The sequence below is a fragment of the Haliaeetus leucocephalus genome, unplaced genomic scaffold, assembly GCF_000737465.1.
Source record: "Haliaeetus leucocephalus isolate CR32 unplaced genomic scaffold, Haliaeetus_leucocephalus-4.0 Scaffold206, whole genome shotgun sequence".
Classification (NCBI taxonomy): domain Eukaryota; kingdom Metazoa; phylum Chordata; class Aves; order Accipitriformes; family Accipitridae; genus Haliaeetus; species Haliaeetus leucocephalus.
In genome coordinates this window covers 5438393-5460384 of record NW_010972642.1, presented here as the reverse complement: position 1 = coordinate 5460384, position 21992 = coordinate 5438393, and the positions used below count along the sequence as shown (strand labels likewise).

Genomic DNA, 21992 nt, shown 5'->3' with positions numbered 1-21992 from the left:
GGGACACCCGCCCCCCCCCCCCCTTTTAAGGGAATATGATCTAATCTAATGATTTCAAATCATAGGGGAATTCTGTCTGTATGATCTCATAATTCAGAGATACCCCCCACTGAAAGAAAAATGAGGGGACTTTTATAACAAAATATAGAGTAACTTACAGAGTTTAAGACAGTAGGGACATGTCAGGCTCACCATGGTAATCCTCTGAACATAAGACTAAGCAAATCTTCTATCTCATGTTTGATTCCAGGACTCTGAATTTGCTCTTTAATGATTTACAAAAAAATGGGGGTTTGATGCTTGTTGCCTATCAGAAGGCCTCTTAGTGCTCTGAGCTAGAAACTGGTACTATACTGAAGGCTTAGTCTTCAACTACACCTGATTTGGAGATAGTATACCTAACCAGGGGGGAACAGACACAACGTTTTCTCTCTTGTGTAATCCTTGTAAAGCTGAATTTGTCTAGAGGCCAAACTGAACTCAGGTATAATTGAAGCATCCTCGAAACCACTCTACCCAGTGTGTGGAGAAGGCTGGGCCAGTAAATAAGGATCAAGCACCATGCAGAGATCCCAGTTCCTGCTGCAGGCACGCCACCTCTGAAACCTTACGTTCTGCCTGTACTGTATAAAGCAGGGAGAATGAAATGGTGATTTTTAACTACCCTTACATGCCCTTTCCCAGGGTGAAATTCACTATTCTCCTTTGTAGCGTCATGTCAGCTTGAGTGTGCCAAACCACTTTACTGGAGGGTGAGGATGGGAATTAGAGCAACTCTACATGTAGTTAGTTCTTCCTGTATCTCAGTGTGCAGTGGTGACATTCACCTTATCCCATCGCTGGCACCTGACTGTCTGGCCTCTGATTGCCCTCCTGCTTGGGTTTGCGATGCCCTTCCCAACCACCGAGACAATGCAGCTCAATCTATTGCAATGATTCCATTTTACAGCTGTTGAAACAAACACACCCAATGCAGTCATTTGGCTTGCATTTGGGATTTATTTTTTTTTAGTGCACAATCAAAATTTTCAACTGTAATTTCTCATTGTTTTCTGCACAGCCCAAGAAAATTATCACCACTTTATATAGTTGAGGAAATAATGTAATTGAGGTAATAAACACAGAGAATTAAAGAAATCCAAAATGACATCTCTTTTGGGAACACAGCAAAGAAATGTGAGCCGTTGCCTGCTTCTATATGTTGAATAGCACATATTAAGTCTTAAGTTTTAAGCAAATACTAACTGGCAGTCAGGAAGACAATTTTTTTTCAAAATGTGTATGCTTCTGGCAAAGTATAGTTGACAGTCATCTTTTTTGCACATGGTTTGCATTTATACACTGTCACCGGTGGAGCTAGGGCCTTAAATTTACCCTCCTGATGCATGTAAAGTTATGGTATAAACAGCATACCAGTGGAGACTTCTGGCTTGCCTTCAACTGAGGAGACAGAAGTGGCCCGATCAAAGCTTCCAAAGTGTGAAGCGTTTGTGTGTAGGTACAAAAGAGTAGAGTAAGTTGGAGGAGACCCTATACTTCGCAGTTTACTGCCACCAAACCGATGTGATACAGGTCATTGACAACAGAGGGAATTGCTGCAAATATACTTGGACAAAATTTGGCTTCCAAATCTTAATTCTGCCTTAAACTTTGTTGTTATTGCATTTAATAATGTCAGCTTTTGCCAAGCCAGTTCCTTTCTTTTCTCTTGGGCTCTAAAAGCTGTAGGAAACGTGCTCTCAAGCAGATTTCTTATGTTCTCCTTCATTCTTGAACTAGACTTCTCAGCCATGTGTACCATCTCTCCAGCTCAAAGAGCACCGTGTGAGGACAAGCTGCACCACCTTTCCCATGTCATAGCCTAGCTGTATTTAATCTCAAGTGGCCAATTTGTTTTGCTTTCATTACAAATGGGAAGGAAGTGGAGAGAAAAATGGAGAGAACAGTCTGAACCAAATGTCCTCATTAAGCTTATTTCTCTGTAGTTAACTTAGAACTCTACACATACTTGCAAGTCCTTTATTTACTTAGGTCACTGTTACTCAAGGGAGTAATTTGATTCCAGCATAGCAACTCCCATAGGTAAAGATCATTCCTGTGAGCAGGGCTTACACAATCAGGACCTAAAGCATGTTTCTTTGAGTGGTACAACCTGCAGAATGATGTAATTTATGGCAGAAGAGGTTAACTCCGTGTAGCAAAAAGGGGTTTGACTTGGTAAAGAAGATTGCTCACAGAGGCACAGCCTTCTTGTTGTAATAAAGTTTTCTCTCATATTTAAGGAATGCCAATGAAAACAGGGAAATATTTATTATTTGATCTTGGTTATGTAGCTCCTTTAAAAATAGCACTAACTATGAATGTATCAAATAACTGTGTCAGCCTTTATCCTACCAATTACTCTGCATGCTGGCATGATTATTCAACGTGTCTTCACAACAGAACAAAACAAAAAATCCTAATACCGTAATGTGGAACCACATCAGGGTGTAGGCAGTCCCTTCCAAAGGAAGAAAATAGAACCCACACTGACATCAAAGAGGAGACGTGGAGATAGTAAAAAAAATCCTAACTTGGCTTAGTCAGAGGTTTTTCAGAAGTGCTCTGGACAGATCAGACTTTCTTTCTAGCACCTTTTTTTCATTCTTCAGGTAATGCCCAGAGTTCTCATTCAGAATGGGTGTAGGGCATGGCTCTGAGAGAGAGCCCATGCCAGCAAGATGCTTGTCCTAAAGCATCTGAAAATCTAATGCCATCTGCTGTCCCCAAAGAACTGTTTGCGTTGTTTAGGTATGCTTTTGCCTGGACCATAAAAGGAGCAGAAGTATACATACAGATTGTAACTAACTGGTATCAGCAGGAGTGTGTTGGGTTCGCAGTTGCTCGCTTGTAATTGCTGGCTGTTGCTGTCTCTGTGATGGGCAAGGGAAGATATTGGTGTTCCAGGTCAAAAGAGTAAGGATATGATCTACTCTGTTTTCTTCTTATGTTCTTTCCCAGATGACATACATCTCTACTGCATCTGATGTCATCCCAAGCTTACGTCAAATGTCATTTCATACTTTGATTCAATTGGCTAAATTTCGCATTGCTTATTGATTTAAGATCCTGTATGGAATGAAGTCCTTTATTCATTTTCTTTAAAGTGAATGTACATCTATTAATTTCTTACTGAACTGTTGGGACTTTTTAACATGTCTGAAGCTTTCTCATCCTCTCTCAAAGAGGTGACTAACACACTGGGTAGCATTCATCTCAGAAGTGGGACGCAAGAGAGTTCATAAAAGAGTGTTTTGCTCAGGACACAAGGCAGTACATGGATGCTTTGTGACTTTAGCATCGTATGAATTAATTCGGTTTGTCCCAGCCTTCCAAAAGCATTATTAGCTGCCTGTAGTTATTATTGTGTTTTTCACAAAGCATTATCAAAATATCAGCAAACCACAGAGCTGCGGACTAGTCAGATAGTTCTCTCAACCAGTGAATACTTTTTAAGCCTTCTGTTTAGTCTCCAGATAAATTATTTTTTTCAGTGATGATCTGAATTTGTAATAATATTGCATCTTGTACAAGTGCTATAGGAGGGAAAGAAACAAAGCACACTGAACTAAGAGGAGGCAAATCTGAGGAAATATATTTAAAAATTTCAGTGGCTACATAAATCTGTTGGAGACCTTCCCTCTTCTCTTTAATCTAGCTTCTCTAAAATCATCTACTGCCTTCTGAGTTACATCTGCTTGATATTACTGTGCTAGTTGAGAACACAGGAATATTGGCTGGTAGGAACAACTAATAAATTTTTCTATGCTTAAGATATTCACTAATGGAACAAATAATTTGTTGTTCTGATCATGGGGAAGTATTGACCAAAGGCAAACTACAGCCCACCTAACCTGCCCAGTCTCTTAACATTTTATCAAAGTTTTCTTTCTGCCAGGGAAAAGGGAAGGAGATCAGACATCTTTCCTAATCTCCCTTTTTCCCAGAAGCAAATCCAATTCCTGTTTAACACATGTAACAATAACCTATCCCATATGTGTTTTGCCCTTTGTTGCAACTGTTTTTTCTGAGTTGTCTGAATAGCTATGCCTCTTATTTTTTCAGTTTTAGATTATTTACTCCTGGTTTGCCTTGCCACATCAATCACAATTCAGAAAACATCTGCTAGCCCTCTGCAAGGAGTCTTTTTTTCAACTTCAGTAATGCTAAAGCTGCTCAACTTTTTTACATCAGAAGCATTTCTGACAGAAAGTAGCTCATGGAATAAAAAAAATAGAAGAAATGATAAAAATTCTGGTTTTGTCACTTTTTTCATAAGGCTTACTAAATTTTGTTTTCTTTAGGAGCAGAAAGATCTATAGCAATCCAATTTCATTATCAGATTACAAAACTTCCCCTCTAAACTTTTTTCAAGCATCTCATCTTTCAGTCAGATACCATTCTTGTAGAGGGCTCCCCTTTTTGAAGGCAGTAGTACACACCTGGTGTGAGAACCGGGACATATCAAATGCTACATATCTTAGAAGTATAATCTGTTGGTTTGGTTTCTTTTATAGAACTGTTAATGTATTAAACTAGCAGCCTGACTGACATTTCTGTCTTGTTTTGCATTGGCTGTTGGGTTTAGTAATTTTTTCTGCAATAACTGTTGTTCCTTGTTCAGCGCATTTCTGCAATTGATGTTTTCTCATAGGTTGTTGCCGTACATTGGTTTTTAATATGTATTAGAAGTTACCGAAAGATGAAGTTTCCAAAAGATAAATTTCCTTTTAATCAGGTTTGATGTCTTGATCAGAAATCAAACCAATATGTCCATGTATCCATACACACAAGCTTTACAAAGTCCTGTTTTAAATCTAACAGTTCTCTTCTTTAGTATAAACAGCGCCCATTGAAAGAATGTAGGGTTGAGTCTCACCCTTGCCTCCGCAATATAGGTGGTAATTTAAACTCAAGCTTTAGCCCATCTTTTGGTTTTCACATTCCAGTGTTGAGATCGTTATTTCACTTAAAATATTTTCTTTGGAGGGGGTCAAATTCCACTCAGATTTATATTTGTAGATTAATTTAGCTGTTCAGTTTGCAGCAGGAGAGCCTTATGATTCCCTCCTGACAGCTTATTTTATGTAAAAGGAAATTCAAAATAAATAAACGTTTAGTTCCAAAGCGTTCCAGCAATACATACACAGTCTGTACAAAAATCTTTTTAATTGTGCAAGTCATAAAGAAAGTTACAAAGAAAGTAAATATCAATAAAGAACCATTGTTTCATCTGACAAATACATCTTTGTGAAAACTGCAACCATTAATTTTTCTGTCCAAATATACTGGAGCTACCTAGTGAGCTAAAGGAGGTTTTGCTTATTATAGCAGAAGGCATTTTTTCCCCTAGAGGCATTTTATTATCTGAGGCTGCAAGCAGAGTTTTAAGACTGATCAGATTTATAAAAATCAAAAGCAACAGTCTTACTACTGTAGAAAAGAAAAAAAGCTGGAGTTTTAGGTATTCTGAGATGGGACTGATTAACCACTGAATAGATGAGTCCCTAAATACAAACTCTCTTCTTAAAACTGATGCAGAGTTGTTCAGACTTGTCTGGCCATGTCTTTTCAAGGATTTTGACATTGTACCATGCGTTTTCATTACCAGCAGTTTTAGTAGTTTAAAAAGAGAAAACAAATCCCACGTGTGCATCAAGACAGTAACACAGCAGTGATCACACATTGTGTGGTTTGCATAAATTCTTTCATTATCTGATCAGGTAACTGTCTATTTTAAGTTCTCAAAATACTCTTGAAAACCCTGTATGACAGCTATTTTGAAAATGTTATGTCTCTCCAGAGCTTAGTCCCAACTGTGCTCATTAAGCACTATCCAAAGTCAAGAGGTGAAGTGAGTTTTCTTCTCCAGGGCTGTATTGCCTGTGCTTGGCATATACAGTGCTGCACTTCTAAATAGATAGCCATCTAAAGAGAAAGTTTTAGGGCTTATCCAGTGTTCTGTTGCGCTTTTTCTAACATGAGAAGGTAAAAATTAGCGTAGCTCATGGTATGCCAGTTATGATAGGCTTGGAGTGTTTAACACGCAAGATCAATTTTTGTCATCAATGTATTTTTCTCCAGGTACTACAAGACTGTAATAATATCACTCCTGGAGGCACTTTTACATTTGCAGGATCCCTGTTAATGTTCATTACCTTGCTAGCTTTTAAATTTTCTAAACCTGTTCACAAGTGATAAGCTAGAAAAAGCATCAGGAGAAGGAGCTAAGACAACTCCTTATTTTTTATGACAGAAAGGATTATTTAACAATGAACAAAAGGGGCTAATGTCCACTTACCTGGGGAGCTATGAGAATAAACAGGTAAAAATAAAGCTGTTCATGACCCTGAGAATTTGGCAACTTTACAAGGCATTTATAATCCAACAGCCATTAGTCCTCCACTTAAATGCTGGTACACTCACAACTGAGACCCAAGTTTTTTAGGCCCATTTCTGTTACCATGATGCTTTAGCACTTATAGGTGTCCATAGTTCCTTGTTTCAAAAACTGCATCCTTAGGACATGTTAATGTGTGTAGTCATTCCTCAGAGCTGTGTACAAACAGTATTTGGCATTCTGAAACAAAGCTTTTTCATCATTGTCTCAGTTCAGAGGTTACTTAACTATTGTTTGGGGCGGGGGGGGTTATGCTCACTTGAGCAGACTAAAGGCAGTACAGCATTTTGACACATTCCTATACAAGTTTTCTGACTGAATCCAGTGTCACAGGACTAGACCAAAATTTGGTCCTGTGCTGGAGCTTGAAAGACTGTTCTCTGTCACAGCTGTGCTTGAGCAAGAAGAAATTTTAAAAAGTGTAAGTGGGACGGATCATTTTACTGAGAACTAGTGCAGTCTTCTGGCCAGACTGTCTTTGGTTTTGCATAGCTCTGTAGAGAAAGGGGCAAAAAAAAGTTTTTCCTATTTGTGATCCTTCACAGTGATTATTGATAAAACCTTTACAATGAACCCAAGAACAGAGTTCTTGGAGAGTCCATGTTTGTCCTGTCAGCAGAAAATCAAAGCTATTTCCTGGGAAGGGGTGACAGCTGATCCTTGCTTGCCTAGGAACTGCCAGGGCTCCTGCATGCCCTTTTCCTACCTTACTTTCAGCCTGTCTTTAGGAATTTCTGTCTGGCAGTGAATACTTGACCTCGTCCTCCCCCCTCTCAGCATAAGACTACTTTTCAGCGTGCTCTGGTGCTTGTTCAAAACAGCCTCAAAGTTAACTTACTGAACTTCATTTGTGGTTTTGCTCAAAATGGTCTTTTTTCTGTCATGTGCAACTTTCGGTAGGCAATTAGTTGCTGCTCTTCTCTCCATGCTCCTCCTCTATACGCAGGTAGCTGCATGGGAGGGGCACTACATCTTTTTTTTTCTTTTTTTTACATTGAAGGTCTGTAGATCTTGCCTGGACCTTATCCTCAGATGAACTGAGCTAAGATCAAATGGCTGGAGAATAAAGTTGAGCTTGTAGGAGCTACCTAATGTGTTGGGACTGGAAAGATGAGCAAGGTCTTCTGATCAGCAAGCAACTTTCTTATAAAGTGAACACTCATGTACTTTGAACAAAAAGCTATTTTTACAGGTTAAAGGCCCCTAGGAGGGGAGAAGGGTGCTTCTACGAGTGGTAGCAGAGGTTTCTTCCAGCAGAGAGGCAAAGAGCCTAAGGCAGCATGTACATTTATCCAACCATCCTCCTCAGGCACCCAAAAGCTGGGGCTGTGTGGCCGCCATGCTGAGGGCAAGCTGTATTGTTTGGCTAAGTTAAGTCACTGACAAGCAGAGGATACTGAAGATTAGTTGCTTCCCAAGAGAAAAAGATCCAGAAGGAAGAGCTGGGTTTTGTTGTGGCTTTTGTTTTTGTTTTGCTGTTCCTTTCTCGCCTCAAAGGGTGAGGCTAGGGCAGTATTGCAAGACTTGACAAACATAAAACTATTGTGTTCGCATACACAAGCCCATTTGTATGAATCTCCTTTTGTGTGTGTGTGTGTGTATTTCAGTTTGAAAAGTCAATGAAAACATGGTTTGAAAACAAAGGAATGAGAACATTCAGAGCAGATGCCAAAACTTTCTTTTCTCTATTAGTTGCAGCACATGGTTTTGAATTGTACATTCATATAAGTTTAAATGGTATTACTTACTCCAAAACAGTCACTGTTCAGCTTGAAAAGTGTCTTTCCTAGTTTTTCTTTCTTTTTGCTTCAGCTAGTTTGCTGTCCTGTGTTGTGTCTTTCCTTCCTATTCCAAGACCACCTTTGTTATTCTTGAAATAGAAATGGCATCTGCAGCCCCAAGAACACTGCACTACAGACGCAGAATTTGCTTTATCTAGAAATGTGGCACTAATATTTTGAGACTCCAGCAAGACAGTAGTAAGGGACTACCTCCCTGAATTGTTACTGTACAACTGTCCTTAACTGAACTGTGCCATATGAGTTTCCTTTCCAACACTGGTGAAGAAAGTCCTCACTGTTTTCCCTCACAAATCATTGCAGATGTACTTATCTAAGATATCTTGCCATGACTTTGGTCTGTTTTGTGATAAAAATGTCTGTTGTTTTCCAGCCTTCCTTTAAAATTGGTATAAAACCTTTCATATTTATGAATATTTAATATTTTTCAATTTTCTTAGCCAATGCCTATGTTTATTAAGTGATAAACATCCAGTTTGGGGAATATTACTGGTTATATTGCTTGTGCTTTGGAAATAGAGATAACTGTAGTGGCAGTCTCTTAGTGTATCATCAGAAATAACTGTGATTTGTGGGTAGGCCTAGCTCATGGCTGGGGATGGCGCATAAACTCTACCACTTAAGAGTGGTTCCCAGAAGTGATCTGACTCAGGCACTGTGCTGAGTCACAAATCCTCCCCTGCTTCCTCCTTGCTTGCAGAAAGTAGTAGTTTTCTTCTGAACTATATTAGCAGAAAAAATAATTACCTCCCACACCCTTGGCACTGGCTTAAATATGAAAATCTGTGTGTGTTTGTGTGTGTATCAGGAGGGAGAGGAGGGATGGATGGAGCTGAAAGTACTCTCCTTTCCCTTTTATTCCTGCTCATTCCCAGAGGGTCATTTGTATGAGATTGTTCCTTCTCATACTCCTGGTTCAGGCAACGCCGTGGTGTAGGCAAAATATAGCCCTGCAAAACCAATGAAGGAGTAGACTTGGAATACACTTTCTCTGAAGATCTGGACTACTAATATGATGAGAACAGGAAATCACCCTGTCCAGCAAACCAAGTTTGATCCAAAATTGAAGACACGTGAAAATGTGAGATAGAGCTGTGCTGGGCAAGGCCCAAATGTTTTTTCTGAGACCAACCTACCATTAGTTTCCTTGGACATGTTCCACAGCGCAGCAATGCCAAGTGCATTTTAGCAGCTGGGTCTGGTGCACTTTTTTTGTGTGTGCCATCTTGCTGAGCATTGGTTGAAATCCAAAAAAGCTTGTAAGTACACAAGGGGGTATGTAGGTAGTCCCATTGCTTTAGTGCAGACACTTACATGCTTAGAGATAAGCACATTCTTCAATAACTGCCTGAATTGATGAGACAGCAACCAGCCCTTCTTATGATTGTCTTCCTGAGAAAAAAGTACAGCATTGTGTAAGGGCTCTAAAACACCTGCAGCATCCCAAACAGCGTATCTCCCATAGCTTTGAGAAAGATCAATGTTGCTTGGTATAAGCTCTTTTCCTTCTTTCTTCCCTGTTCCCTCTGCTCCTTAGTTGTGCCCTAAACCCTTGGGTCAATGCAGTCCTCCAGGGGCTGAAAAGGGCTTGACCTTGTATAAAAAGCAATGTTGTTCCCATGTAATAAATATTTAAAATGTTTTATCAGTGTAAATAAATGCTAAATTCTGTGAGCCCAGGGAATGGTATTAACGTGTTTTGCTTACTGAAACATTTATGGAGTCAGTGTCAGCCAACAGAATGCAGCCAAGAAGGGTTTTTTTAAGGTAAACTGAAGTGCTTTTAAAATAAATACTAAGAGCTGTTTAAGATCTTCAATTATTAACAGAAGAAAAGTGTGGGCTGAAAAACTGCAAACAATCCCTTTTGTGGCACTTTTCCTAACCTCTGTGCAGTTATCTCTTTGTCCAGCCTGGATTGAGCTCCTCAAGGCGGCTGCTGTGCCTTCACAGATGTCTGGAGAGTGTCTAGCACATGGAGAGAGCTTCCACGAATGAATAAGCACATTTAGAATGCCAAATATTTGAAAACTGTTTATTTTTAAAGTTACTTGCCAGGACATAAGTTCAGGACTCTGTGTTTATGGTTGGCCAACGATGGCATTGCCAGCCTCTATAAAGCAGTGTAAAAACACAGCTCTTCACTCTGCTGTGGGAAGGCAGTTATTGGCATCACCTACTTGAAATCCAGAGGCCAGCTTTGCAGTCTGATCAGGTCACCAGGCATTCTGATTTAATTATGATTATAAGCTGCACAGCTCATTGGAGTTCAAGCCTTACCTCCACAAGGGAGAAAATGCCAAAGATGCGCAGGGGTGTTTTACAGAGAGCATCAGGCAAGTGGGACTCTATTGCCCCTGTACTGTGAGAGCCCATGTTGGGTGATATCTATGTGTCACAGTGTGGAAAGATTGAGACCGTGCATGAGTTGGGACAGAGAATTCTTTTTTTTATAAGTTCAACTGTCTTTTCTTCCTCTGCACAGGGAATGAGCACGTAGAAGTGTGTAGAAGCTCTTGCCATTGGTTAGAAAAAGCTTTGTGACTGCATGTAAGGGGATGACTCGCCTTGATTTACCCTGATCAGAAATGCAGCTGATCATCCACAGACACTGATCTGCATCTCTCAGTTTTCAGAACGCAGATTTGATGTGTTTTGAAACACGTGGGTTTTTTATTTAAAAAGTGTCTGTTTGTACCACCTACCCATGGCTCTGCCCCAGTCCTTTAACCCCTTTTTTATCTGCTCTCCCTGGTCTCCCCCCTTGCTACAACACCGACTTTTCCAATTGTCCAGGCCTGGTTCCTCATGCCATTCCTCGCAACAGTTATTCATGTTGAAAGTGGCTGCCTGAACTGAGAATAAAGTAAGTTACTGCCAGCAGCTATATTGGAGCAGTAAGCTTGACAACAATACACAGAGCATGGTTATATGCATATATCCCTTGCCCTTCTACAAGTAGCATTCATTACGTCCTCTGAGAGGATATTTCCAAAGTTGCTGCATAGTTAGCAGGTTTAAGCTTTTAGAAACTCTCTGAATACTTTAATAGTAATGTATATAAGCTTGCTAATTAGTGGAATCATCTGGATTTAAAAATAGACTGCCCTAACAGGGTACTGCCCAGCACACACATCAAGTCATGCTAACAGTATTCAGTAGCTCATCTCTTCTTCAAAGTTGGTTTATTATCGTCAAGAAGCTTTTCTCTAATGAAGCTAGCTGAAGCTCATCTAAATCTTCTGGTGGTACATGTTCCCCTTGACTGTCTAAACACCTTGTCATCTCATGTTTATGGTGCAAGCCTTTGATGTCACATCCACTGCTTTGCTAACACAAAGGACAGTGGTTTGTGCAGATATCTTCACTGGACATCTGTAGTACACTGCAGCACTTTCATGTCGTGGGTGATAATGAAGCTACTTTTAAAATGAGAGAGCTTTTTGTTCATCATTGTGTCTTTCCTCAGTACTCTCTCAAAAGCACTGGGTATATGCTATGATGAATATTAAATCAATTAATAATAATAATTAAGGGTAAATTGCATAACATCTGGTATTAGAACTCAACCTTGTGATCTTGGCTACATTTTGGATTAACAAGGCTCCTAAAATCACTAAAAATGGGGGCCTTTATTTGCTTTTGTGTAGATTTATTTGAAGCTACAAATATTTCAATCTGCAAAGTTTGTGGCGGTTTTCCAGGTTCACAGCCATCTGTAGTCTTTTAACTTTCTTGTATTGTACATTGTTTGGGAGAAGGTGGGACATTGTTTTAATTTTCTGGTGAATGTTACATTCTCAGCTGCTGTAAACTATTGGAATGAAGTTGATGTGGACTGCAATTAATTTTCTGTATGTATTTAGAATTAGTAGACTGAATGAGGTGACCATCTAAGGGAAAAGGTTGCCTGCCTCATGTAATCGCAGCAATATTGTTTCCCCAGAGACGTTGCTTATACAAACTACCTAGAGGTAACTGAGCAAGCAGAACGGCCCACTCTTGCATAGGATGAGTTTTGATCCTGTCAATATTGTACTCCATATAAGGATCTCTTTGTGAAAGCTAGAATGTTTTATGCTAATATCACTCACTTTGGATAGTAGCATGAACCATAAACAGATAATGGAACTGATTGCAGGCACCTCAAAAAATATTCTGACTAAAGGGATGCTGGTAGCCAGCTTTGGATTACTAGCAGGCAGTGAATGATCTTGCTGGTCTGGCAGCTGATGCCACCTTTGATTGCTTCTGCTGCATTCCATTGTGGCTGGCGAGCAAACACAAAGTCTCAGCCTTAGCTGTGAATTGGCAAGTGGATTGCCTATGAGTGAAAGTGCTTGTCAAAAGATGTGTCATCCTTATTAGACAGTATTTAAATTAGTTTAAAAAAAAGTAGCAAAAATGAAAATCCAAGATGTTAGATGAGAGATTTTAAAAGTTAATAGTTATCACAAATTCTCTTGGCAGACGTATAACAGACATTTACAACTTATGAATCACATTTTTCAAAAATCACAGCTAATATCAACTTCTCTGAGGAGATGACAGCATTTGCAGGAGACATTAATGGCTTCTGGCTCTCAGTCATTGCAAAATCATGAGCTCGTAATTGTTCTGATCTGGCTATTTGTAGACTATAGAGTTCTAGAGGTCTCTCAATACTTCCAGCATTAATAACCTGCCAGTGACAGTGGTTGCCATCACTGCCACCAGTAATAATAACATTAAGACCTTTGTAAATGCAAATCCTTACTAAAGGCTTAGGAGGCTGGCTTTGTTATTCTGATTTTACGAATGAGAAGGAGACAGAGAGAGGCCCGTGAATCTGCAACTTGAGTCAACTGCATCTGAGTGTACAGCTGCTTAGTGCTTTAGCAAACTTGGCTACAAGTCACCTTCCCTGGGCCATTCTAGAAATGTTTGGCTTGCTCATGATTATGAGTTATACCAGTCTCATGCCTTAACAACAGCCATGTAATAATATTTTGTTCATACCCTGTCGTGGCTTAACCCCAGCCAGCAACTAAGCACCACGCAGCTGCTCACTCACTTCCCTCCCCACCCAGTGGGATGGGGGAGAGTATCAGGAAAAAAAAATAAAACTCGTGGGTTGAGATAAGAACAGTTTAATAGGATAGAAAGGAAGAAACTGATAGTGATAATAATGACAATAATAATAATAAAATGATTGGAATGTACAAAACAGGTCATGCACAATGCAATTGCTCACCACTCTCTGACCAATGCCCAGTTAGTTCCCGGGCAGCGACTGCCCCCTCTGGCCAACTCCCCCCCAGTTTATATACTGGACATGATGTCACATGGCATGGAATACCCCTTTGGCCAGTTTGGGTCAGCTGCCCTGGCTGTGTCCCCTCCCAACTTCTTGTGCCCCTCCAGCCTTCTTGCTGACAGGGAATGAGAAGCTGAAAAATCCTTGACTTAGTATAAACATTACTTAGCAACCACTGAAAACATCAGAGTGTTATCAATATTCTTCTCATACTGAACCCAAAACATAGCACTGTACCAGCTACTAGAAAGAAAACCAACTCTATCCCAGCTGAAACCAGGACATACCCCTATCTAGGGACCTGGACAACCTTATAGAGCGATCCTTAAATCTTTGGGCAAAACCAGCACTGCTGGTTCTGACTCTCCCTCTGTGCAGACTGAAGTAAAGTGAGGTGGATCTGGAGTGCAGGGAGATCCTAAGAGGGCCAGGAGCTCTCAGTCAGTATGGGTTTGGTGGTCCTTCAGCAGCTCAGGCTCTGCCTGAGACTGACTTGACCTCTGGAAGAACCCAGAATCAGAGTAGGGGCATGACTTCAGTTTGCCATCTCTCCCCATGCTCTGGGGTGCAGCTCTGCAGTATCCCAGCATTTGCCCTCTTGTGTGTCTCACTGTTCTTGTCCTCTTTCAGTTCTGGTTGTTCTTTGTTTTTCCCATGCTTTAACTCTCCTCAATACTGTCTGGGGAACACCTTAGGTCTCGTTTTCAAGAGCAGGCAAAATAGCTAATATATCCCTTCCCCAGAGTGGTGGTATTTTGGTGACAGGTTACGTAATATCTGTTTTACTTTAGTCTGTGATCCAGGCTGTGATGGTAAATTTGTGAAATGCTGGGGATCTTCTGGAGGGAGGTGATCTGTAAATGTACATCTTTACGTCATCAAGATAATGAGTTTAGGTGAGGGGGAATGAAATAAAAATGATGTACTACTGTGCAATTTATAGCCTCTCTAAATTTTGTTCTCTTTCTGATAAGTGCTTCCTTCTGTTCTCTCTACAGGTCTCCAGGTGGTTTTAAATTCAATTATCAAGGCCATGGTCCCTTTGTTGCATATTGCCCTGCTGGTGCTGTTTGTCATTATTATCTATGCCATCATTGGACTGGAGTTATTTATGGGGAAGATGCATAAGACCTGCTACCATGTGCAAGGGGGACTGATAGGTAAGGGGGACACTGTATCGCACACACAAAGATTTTCTGAGGGAGACTTTCCCCATATCTAATGGAGCATTTGTGCTGGCACGGGAGACAGGTGGCTGTTGCTCCCTGCTGTGTACCTGTCTGGGGTTTCACAGTGGTGGTTCCTCTGTTCTGCTTCTTGGATATGAATCACCTTTGATGTAAAGACTGCCTTCAATGGTGACAGTTTAGCTTGCTCTTCTTGGGCACTCAGTTGTTGGCTTGTCTGTAAAGGCTATATGGAAAACTGTCAATTCCTGCTGAACACAGTAGTGGACTTAATGTGGACCCTTGGCACTACAAGCCAGCCTGAGTTCTTTAATAAATCTCCCAGAGGCTCAAGTAACACTAAAGTAATGATTTCACCACGAACAGACTGAGCTACAAATGAGATGCCATCACAGAAATGAACAACTTATATTTTATTATTAATCTTGTACACAAATACATCTTCATTTTAAAGAAGTATCGTTGTAAAGGAATATCTAATTGAGGCCCAGTACCCTTTTTTTTAATCACAAGCTGTGACCGTGGTTAGAAGTGCAACTAGTAAGAAAGCGAAATTATATTGAGGGGAAGAAACTTTTTGCACCAAATCCATCAGGAAAGAATTTTCAAATTATTGACAGAAAGAAATATTCACATTTCAAAATAATTCAATTGTATTGTCACTCACTCATCTAACCGTCGGCATTTTTGATTTATTGAACTTGAACAGGAGTGGTTGCCCATGTGGTGGTGGGTGCCAATGCCTAGGACCTAGTTTGGATTGTAATCAAGAAAATATTCTACAGCAGGAAATTGTTTCAGAAGTTCTATATTTTCTGCTTTTATAACGTTGGCAGATTTCATTTTCTGAACATAATGCTAGAACTATAATGAATTGTCAGTCTGGTTTAGAGCTTCAAAGTGTATATATCTTTCTCCATACTGTCTGGAATTATTTACATTACAGCATCTAATTCTAATATTGCTGTTTCTGGCATGCTTTAATGATCAGAATGTGATCATAACTTTTGGAAAATTACTTTTTTTTTTCCATATAAGATGAGAAACAAACATAAGTACCTGCTCCCACACACATACCTGCATCTGTTATAAATGTAGCACTGAGCTCTGAAATCTGTATATTTAAAAAAATCCTATTGCAGGAGGTTTTGTGCTTATAAATATGTTTTCTGTAGCATTTTTCATATACCAAAACATTTAGGCAGGCTTGTTATATGGGTTCTCAGATCTTTGGAAACACCTGTACAGAAGGTGGATAACCAAGCAGTAGTCTTTTAGAGCTTCCGAGTGCCACTGGGCTATTGATAAAATGCCACACAGCTTCTAAACTCCAAAAGAGCAGAGCTCCAGAGACTCTCTGCTGAACTTAGCAGTGGCCCAGCACCATATCAACCTATCTCAGAGCACTGAAGCCTGTCTGCTGCAGAGGTTCAGCCTCCTTCAACAGAGTGCCAGTCAGTGCTGCAGTTCCCTTCCAAGATTAACCCAGATGCCAAGTGACTGCGGAATGAAAACACTGGTCACAACATGCAGCCTAAAGAAATGTAATAGACTTGATCTAACGCTCCCTCTCATGTTGAAAGGCATGATTCCTTCCTCATAGAAGGGTATGCCTTAAAAAAATGTCCATCTCAGTTTTGACTGTAAAATTTGACAGCTTGGCCATTATTTTTACAAAAAGAAAGTGAAGCACAACAAAACATCCCTCTGCCCATTGAAATTAATACAGTTGCTTGTGTATTCCCAGAGAAATCTGTGAAATTCACTGCAAAATGTATTTGTTAAAATCAGATATCTTTTACTCGCTTATCAGTATGTCAAATAGCAATTAGTTCCCTTCACCTCCTTTTTCTCCCTCCTCTCCTTTAAGATACACCTGCAGAAGATGATCCGTCTCCCTGTGCCCCCCAGTCTGCACATGGGCGGCAGTGTCAGAACGGCACGGAGTGCAAGGCAGGCTGGGAGGGACCTAAACATGGCATTACGAACTTTGACAATTTTGCTTTTGCCATGCTGACGGTGTTTCAGTGCATCACGATGGAGGGCTGGACAGATGTACTGTACTGGGTACGTATCCGAAAATGATAAGCTGAAAGGCCTGCTCATGTGCTATGGCTATGTTGAAATTTCAGGGCTTTAGCTTCCTTGCTTGTTCTATACAGTGAAGGCGTGGTTGCTAGCGTGAAGCTTTAATTAACTCAGAATATTAGTGGGTAAAATGGGAGGGTTTATCTGGCGCAGTTAAATCAAATGTAAATGTTGACTTTCCATCGATATTTTAATGTTGAAAGATGGCACATGGCTTATTGGTTTGAAGATTTGCAATGTATCTTTGTTGAGTAGAATGTCATGTAAAGACCCTCTCTGCAGGAGTGAAATATCTCGTACATCCCCAAATTACTGATGTAGAAGTATTTGTGACAGATAACTATGTGCTTTACCCATGGCATTAATGTTACAAAGGCACTACACTGATCAGCTCATAGGTTTTATAAGAAAGGCCTCATAAATCCCTTTTCATGCCAGCACTACTCCTGATTATGACTTTTATCATAATGATGTTAGAATAAATTATCATAACTCTGATATTGGTATCGATCATGTTTAGATGAGACATATTATCTTTAATCTAAATGCAATCTCATCTTGTCCTTTACCCTAATTCTGGAAGTTTCAATAGCTTTAGTTTCTACCTTGTAATTTCTAATGTGCTGGGAAATTCGGTGGCAATACAATTATACTATAGGAGTTAAAATCAGATTTAGCCTTCACCTGTAAACCAGATATAAACACGTTTCTGGATTCAGCTCTTGCCATCACCTTTTGCAGCGATATGTTATGGTCCAGGAATATAATTCGCACACAGCTCAGTCCGATCTGTATAAGGCTAACACGGACTCTTACTAACTTTGAGGACTGGCATATTATGACACCTGGTTCTCCAGGATGGTAGGATGTGCTGCAATGCATGATGGAATTTAACTCAAGATGACCCAAAGCACACAAAAGGATAACCTGGGCTGAGGCAGCTTGCACTGTTAATCAATATCAGCTTCTCTCTTAAACACAAGCCTGAAGCTGCCTTTTACCCACCAGTGAGTTCGGGTTTACAAGATTCCCTTTGAAGATGTAGCTTATCTGCAGTAGTCTCTATGTGGAACAGCTAGCAGTTGTCTCTTTATCCTCGTAAATTTAGTTTATAATTGTGACTCCAGCTTCCCTCTCATGCCTGAGATAAAGGGCAGAGATCAAACCACAAGGGGAGCTGGGTCTCAGAGCACAAAAATTGCCTTTACTTGAAAAGAGGGTCTAGATTAATAAAATAATGAAGAAGAACAGAAGTTAAGTCAGAAAAGGAACTGGGCAAAACTACTGCACGGCTCAACTATGGCTATATATAATAAACCTGTCTTTTTATCACATTTAGCTCACATTCCTCCAGTCTTTGTGTGATTGAGAGGATTTATAGGTAGTTCAGGGGAAACAGGAGAGAGTAAAAGGTATCAGAAATAAACATGAAAATAGTTTTGGCAGTGTATACCATTTAGTATCGTGAAACCTATACACAAGTTATCATCATTTTCTCCAAAGGCACGTGTTATGAAAGACCCTGCCAATCCCCACACTTTTGGGTCCATGCGTCATTTGCGTGACTGGATGTGAATCATTCAGAACTCAGTTATCAGTTATCTAATAACAGGAGCCAAAAGCATGTACTCACTGCTAAATGATTTTCTACCATGACTGCTGCAGATGGTCTGATTTTTTTTATGGCGTCCCTGCAGCAACCTGGGTTTTAGCTGTTAGCTTTTGTTTGGTATTCAGCCAGCTTTTTTCACTGATTTTCTGGGCTTTTCTTTTTTTCTTTAGAGACAGTATGGTGAACTGAGACCTTAAATTAATGCACATTGATGGTCATTTTTAGGGGCATCCATATAGTTAGCCTTTTACATTATGGCTTTGATAGAAAGCTTGCTTTGGAAACAAAAGAAATATTTGTTATCATCAGTTCCCAGTTATTCCTAGAGAAGATTACAAAAGATAAAGAGTTAGCACTGCAGATAAAATTTTAGTAATTGAAGAGGAGGAAATTTAGTTTGTAAAGAAAAAAACATATCACCTATGTTTAAAGGCCATGAAATACAAAGTTTGAGTAAGCACCTGAACACCTGAGCTGACAGACATACTCTTAAGCTGCTGTAAACGATCCTAAGAGTACTATTGTCCCATATGAATTTTTTCCTCTGAGTTATACTGACAAAGTGGATAGAAGTTGGCTCTGATCAGTGTTTGCTTTGTGATAAAGAAGGTATCTGAGATGTGACACATATTTCCTTCTGCAGAGAGGTCTGTGCTACTCTGGGGGCAGATGTTGATTGGGCAATTACTACAGGGCACACTTATAAGAAGCGTTGTGGCTTTAATATTTATATGTAGAAACATATGTCTCTAATGTCTCTAAATGTCCATGAAAAGGGCATTCTGGATTAAGCTAGCGAGATCAAAAGGAAGAGTACTTCTGGATAGTAAAGAATAGAAAAGATGCAAAATTTCAATTTCCGAGAGTGAAGAAAGAATTTTAGTAAGTAGGGTAGGATATGTATATATATATTTTAAACTTAGTGTGAGCCACTGTCTCATTAGTGAAATCTGACTCATATATAACTCTACTCCCTGGCCTTTGCCTTTTGAGCCAAGGAAGAGTGGACTTTTCATAGACAACCCATTGGATGCTGCATCTCCACAAGAGTGCAGAGATAGGAGGCTATTCTCTTCTCAAGTAGATAACGCTTTGAAAGATCACCTGGATCCGTAGTGAGGTCATGGAAATTAAAATTTGCTTTATTAGGAAATAAATCTGCACAGCTAATTAGATTAGAAATCCAGACTTAAAGATCCCCTCTCTCCAACTAAATCCTGAGATAGAGTTGGTTGTCCGTTTTACACTGAAAGGAAAGTACAGAACGGTATAAGAAAATGTCTGTAAATCAGACAGTTTTGCAGCTGAAAATTTTAGGTGATGGAGAGGTCATTCCTTAAACTTAATGATGTAGGCTAATGGGTTGATATTAAAAGTGCTGAGCATTCAAAGTTCAAGCAGACTGTTAGGTTCTTAGGTCCTCTGCAATTCAGGGTACCTACCAAGGTTTGAATCTGGGCTCCTGCTGGGGTCAATGTCAGAATTCCAATTAATTTCAAAAGGTCAAGATCTCACCTTCTATTTTGTAAAATCTTGATCATGCTCTTGAGATTTTCCATATGCAGTCATGTGTACAACATGAGGACTTGCAGGTGCCTAATCAGGGCCTTGGCGTCTCTTGTGATAGTCTTCCAAGGACATATATGTGGATGCAGGGAGTTTTCTTTGCTCCCTCCTTAAATCTGAAAATAAGAGCCTTACCTAAAACTTAGCAGAACAACAGATAAAGCTCTGGGCTGAATCACTTGGCCGGAAATGTTTAGGCAATGGAGTAATTCCCTTGGTTTAAACTTTTCTATAAATGCTTTTCAATTATATCTTCCTACTTTCTGAAAAATATCCTTTGAAAGGTACCTAGATCTCTGCATTCCTCTCAGTGGGAATGGAGGGAGCTTAGCACATTTCAGCATGTTGCCCTGAAAAATATACTAGTAATTTCATGAAACCTATGTCTGTCTTGTGCCACACTTTGCAAGGTTAAACCTGCATGTTTAAAACTTAGAAAGCTCTGTGACCTTCCACAAGCCCTGGACTCCTAATCCACTTAGTAGCTCTTCAAATTTTACCTTCAGTTTCCTGCTTCCTTCTTCATGCTTCCCCTTGTGCCTCCTCCGGCTTTTCACCCATGTAGTGAAGCCTGTCTCTTCTCTCATGGAGTACTATTTCCCAGCCTGTGACCCACATCCTCACAAAAAGATAATCAGAGACAGGAAAGCAATAAACTTTTATTCCCTAGAAGGGCTTGACATCAATAAGATCAATACACTTTCCAATCTCCTCTCTTAGTCAGCAGATAAGACTTGTGAGTAGATTGGCTTCTTCTGAAATGTGAAAGAAAAATTTTAGGGAAAACCGTTTGACACTGCTATAGTGGCAGGTAAGATAATTACTTACTTACAAGGAGCCAATTTTTTAATGTGAAATAACTGTATTGGACAGGATGAAAATCTGTGCAAAACAACCTTGTTGACTCTTTGCTGAAGAATTGATCTTTGTTAAAGGGAGGATTAAGTGTTTATAGGAGCACATCTCCTATACTGCCTCAGTCTTACAAGGTTTACTTTCTCCCAGTACAACTGCCAGGTGGCTTTGTCTCATATGCAGTCAGTTCACAGAATCATTTGAGTAGACAGGCACCTCTTACGATACGTCACTTCATGATTTTTCCTACGCATTGTAGAAAGATTGAACTTCTTATTCTCAAAACTCTCCTTAATGTATGATCAGCCAGCATTAGCAGCTTGCTCCCTTGTGCCGGCAACAAGGCCCATTTCTGAAGACCCCTCAGTCTTGGAAACTTCCAGCAGCAGATGCAAATCCAAATGTTACAAATTGAGTCATTTGGTATTTTGTAATCAGTCTCTGCTGCAGTCCGTTATTTCTTATTGTCTTGTTGACTAAGGAGGAAAATTAATCCCTGTGCAGTTTGTAACATCCTGTTTAAGTATTTGTAGGCATTTGTTGTCTTCCCTTAATCTTTTTCTAATCTGAGCAGATTCAGTTCTTCCAACCTTCCCTAATGGGGCTTCTTTTTAATTATTTTTAATCAGTTTGTTACTGTCCTTCAGGGGAAGCTTTGCTTCTGAGTTAAATACAATTTGGACAGTGCCCTGTCTCTAGAAAGGCTTTCATCTTTGTGTGAAATGTGCTTTCTACAGCTGGAGCCTGGTGACACTGCATGCAAAACTGCCTAGTGCAGCCTCAGTTTTACATATCTGGTCTCTCCACACCCCTGCATCTAAGCAATCGTATATATAAATGAAAACAGAGTACAGAGAAAATACAAAATGCAACTATACGTTGTTGCATTGGCCTATTCACACTGCTGGGTAGTGGAGAACCTGGTCCTGAGATGTTCTGTGTACAACTTGCCCATTACAGCTTGAATTCTAGGATCAAGTAATTCTACTTGATCTGCTTGATGATTATTAATAATGAGCAGCCTTGAGCCTGCCGTCATTTTTGGAGTATTGGCTTTGTCCCATTTGGACAACACTTCAGAACACTTGGTTGAATCTCTGAAAATAACATGCTGTGCCTCCAGGGACAGTTTACCTCAAGGCTCTAACGG

At 40.0% G+C, this 21992-nt stretch overlaps 1 protein-coding gene across 17 annotated transcripts in view; it reads left to right on the top strand.

Moving 5' to 3' along the window:
- Positions 1-21992, top strand: part of CACNA1C (calcium channel, voltage-dependent, L type, alpha 1C subunit) — a 409208-nt gene that overhangs the window by 226074 nt on the left and 161142 nt on the right. For 16 of the 17 annotated variants that reach the window (XM_010566185.1, XM_010566184.1, XM_010566180.1 and 13 more), the window contains exons 5-6: positions 14533-14694; positions 16592-16788. In XM_010566185.1, the coding sequence (XP_010564487.1) occupies positions 14533-14694; positions 16592-16788 (359 nt within the window). The remainder of the gene's footprint in view (positions 1-14532; positions 14695-16591; positions 16789-21992) is intronic. The other variant, XM_010566178.1, reaches the window with a different exon arrangement.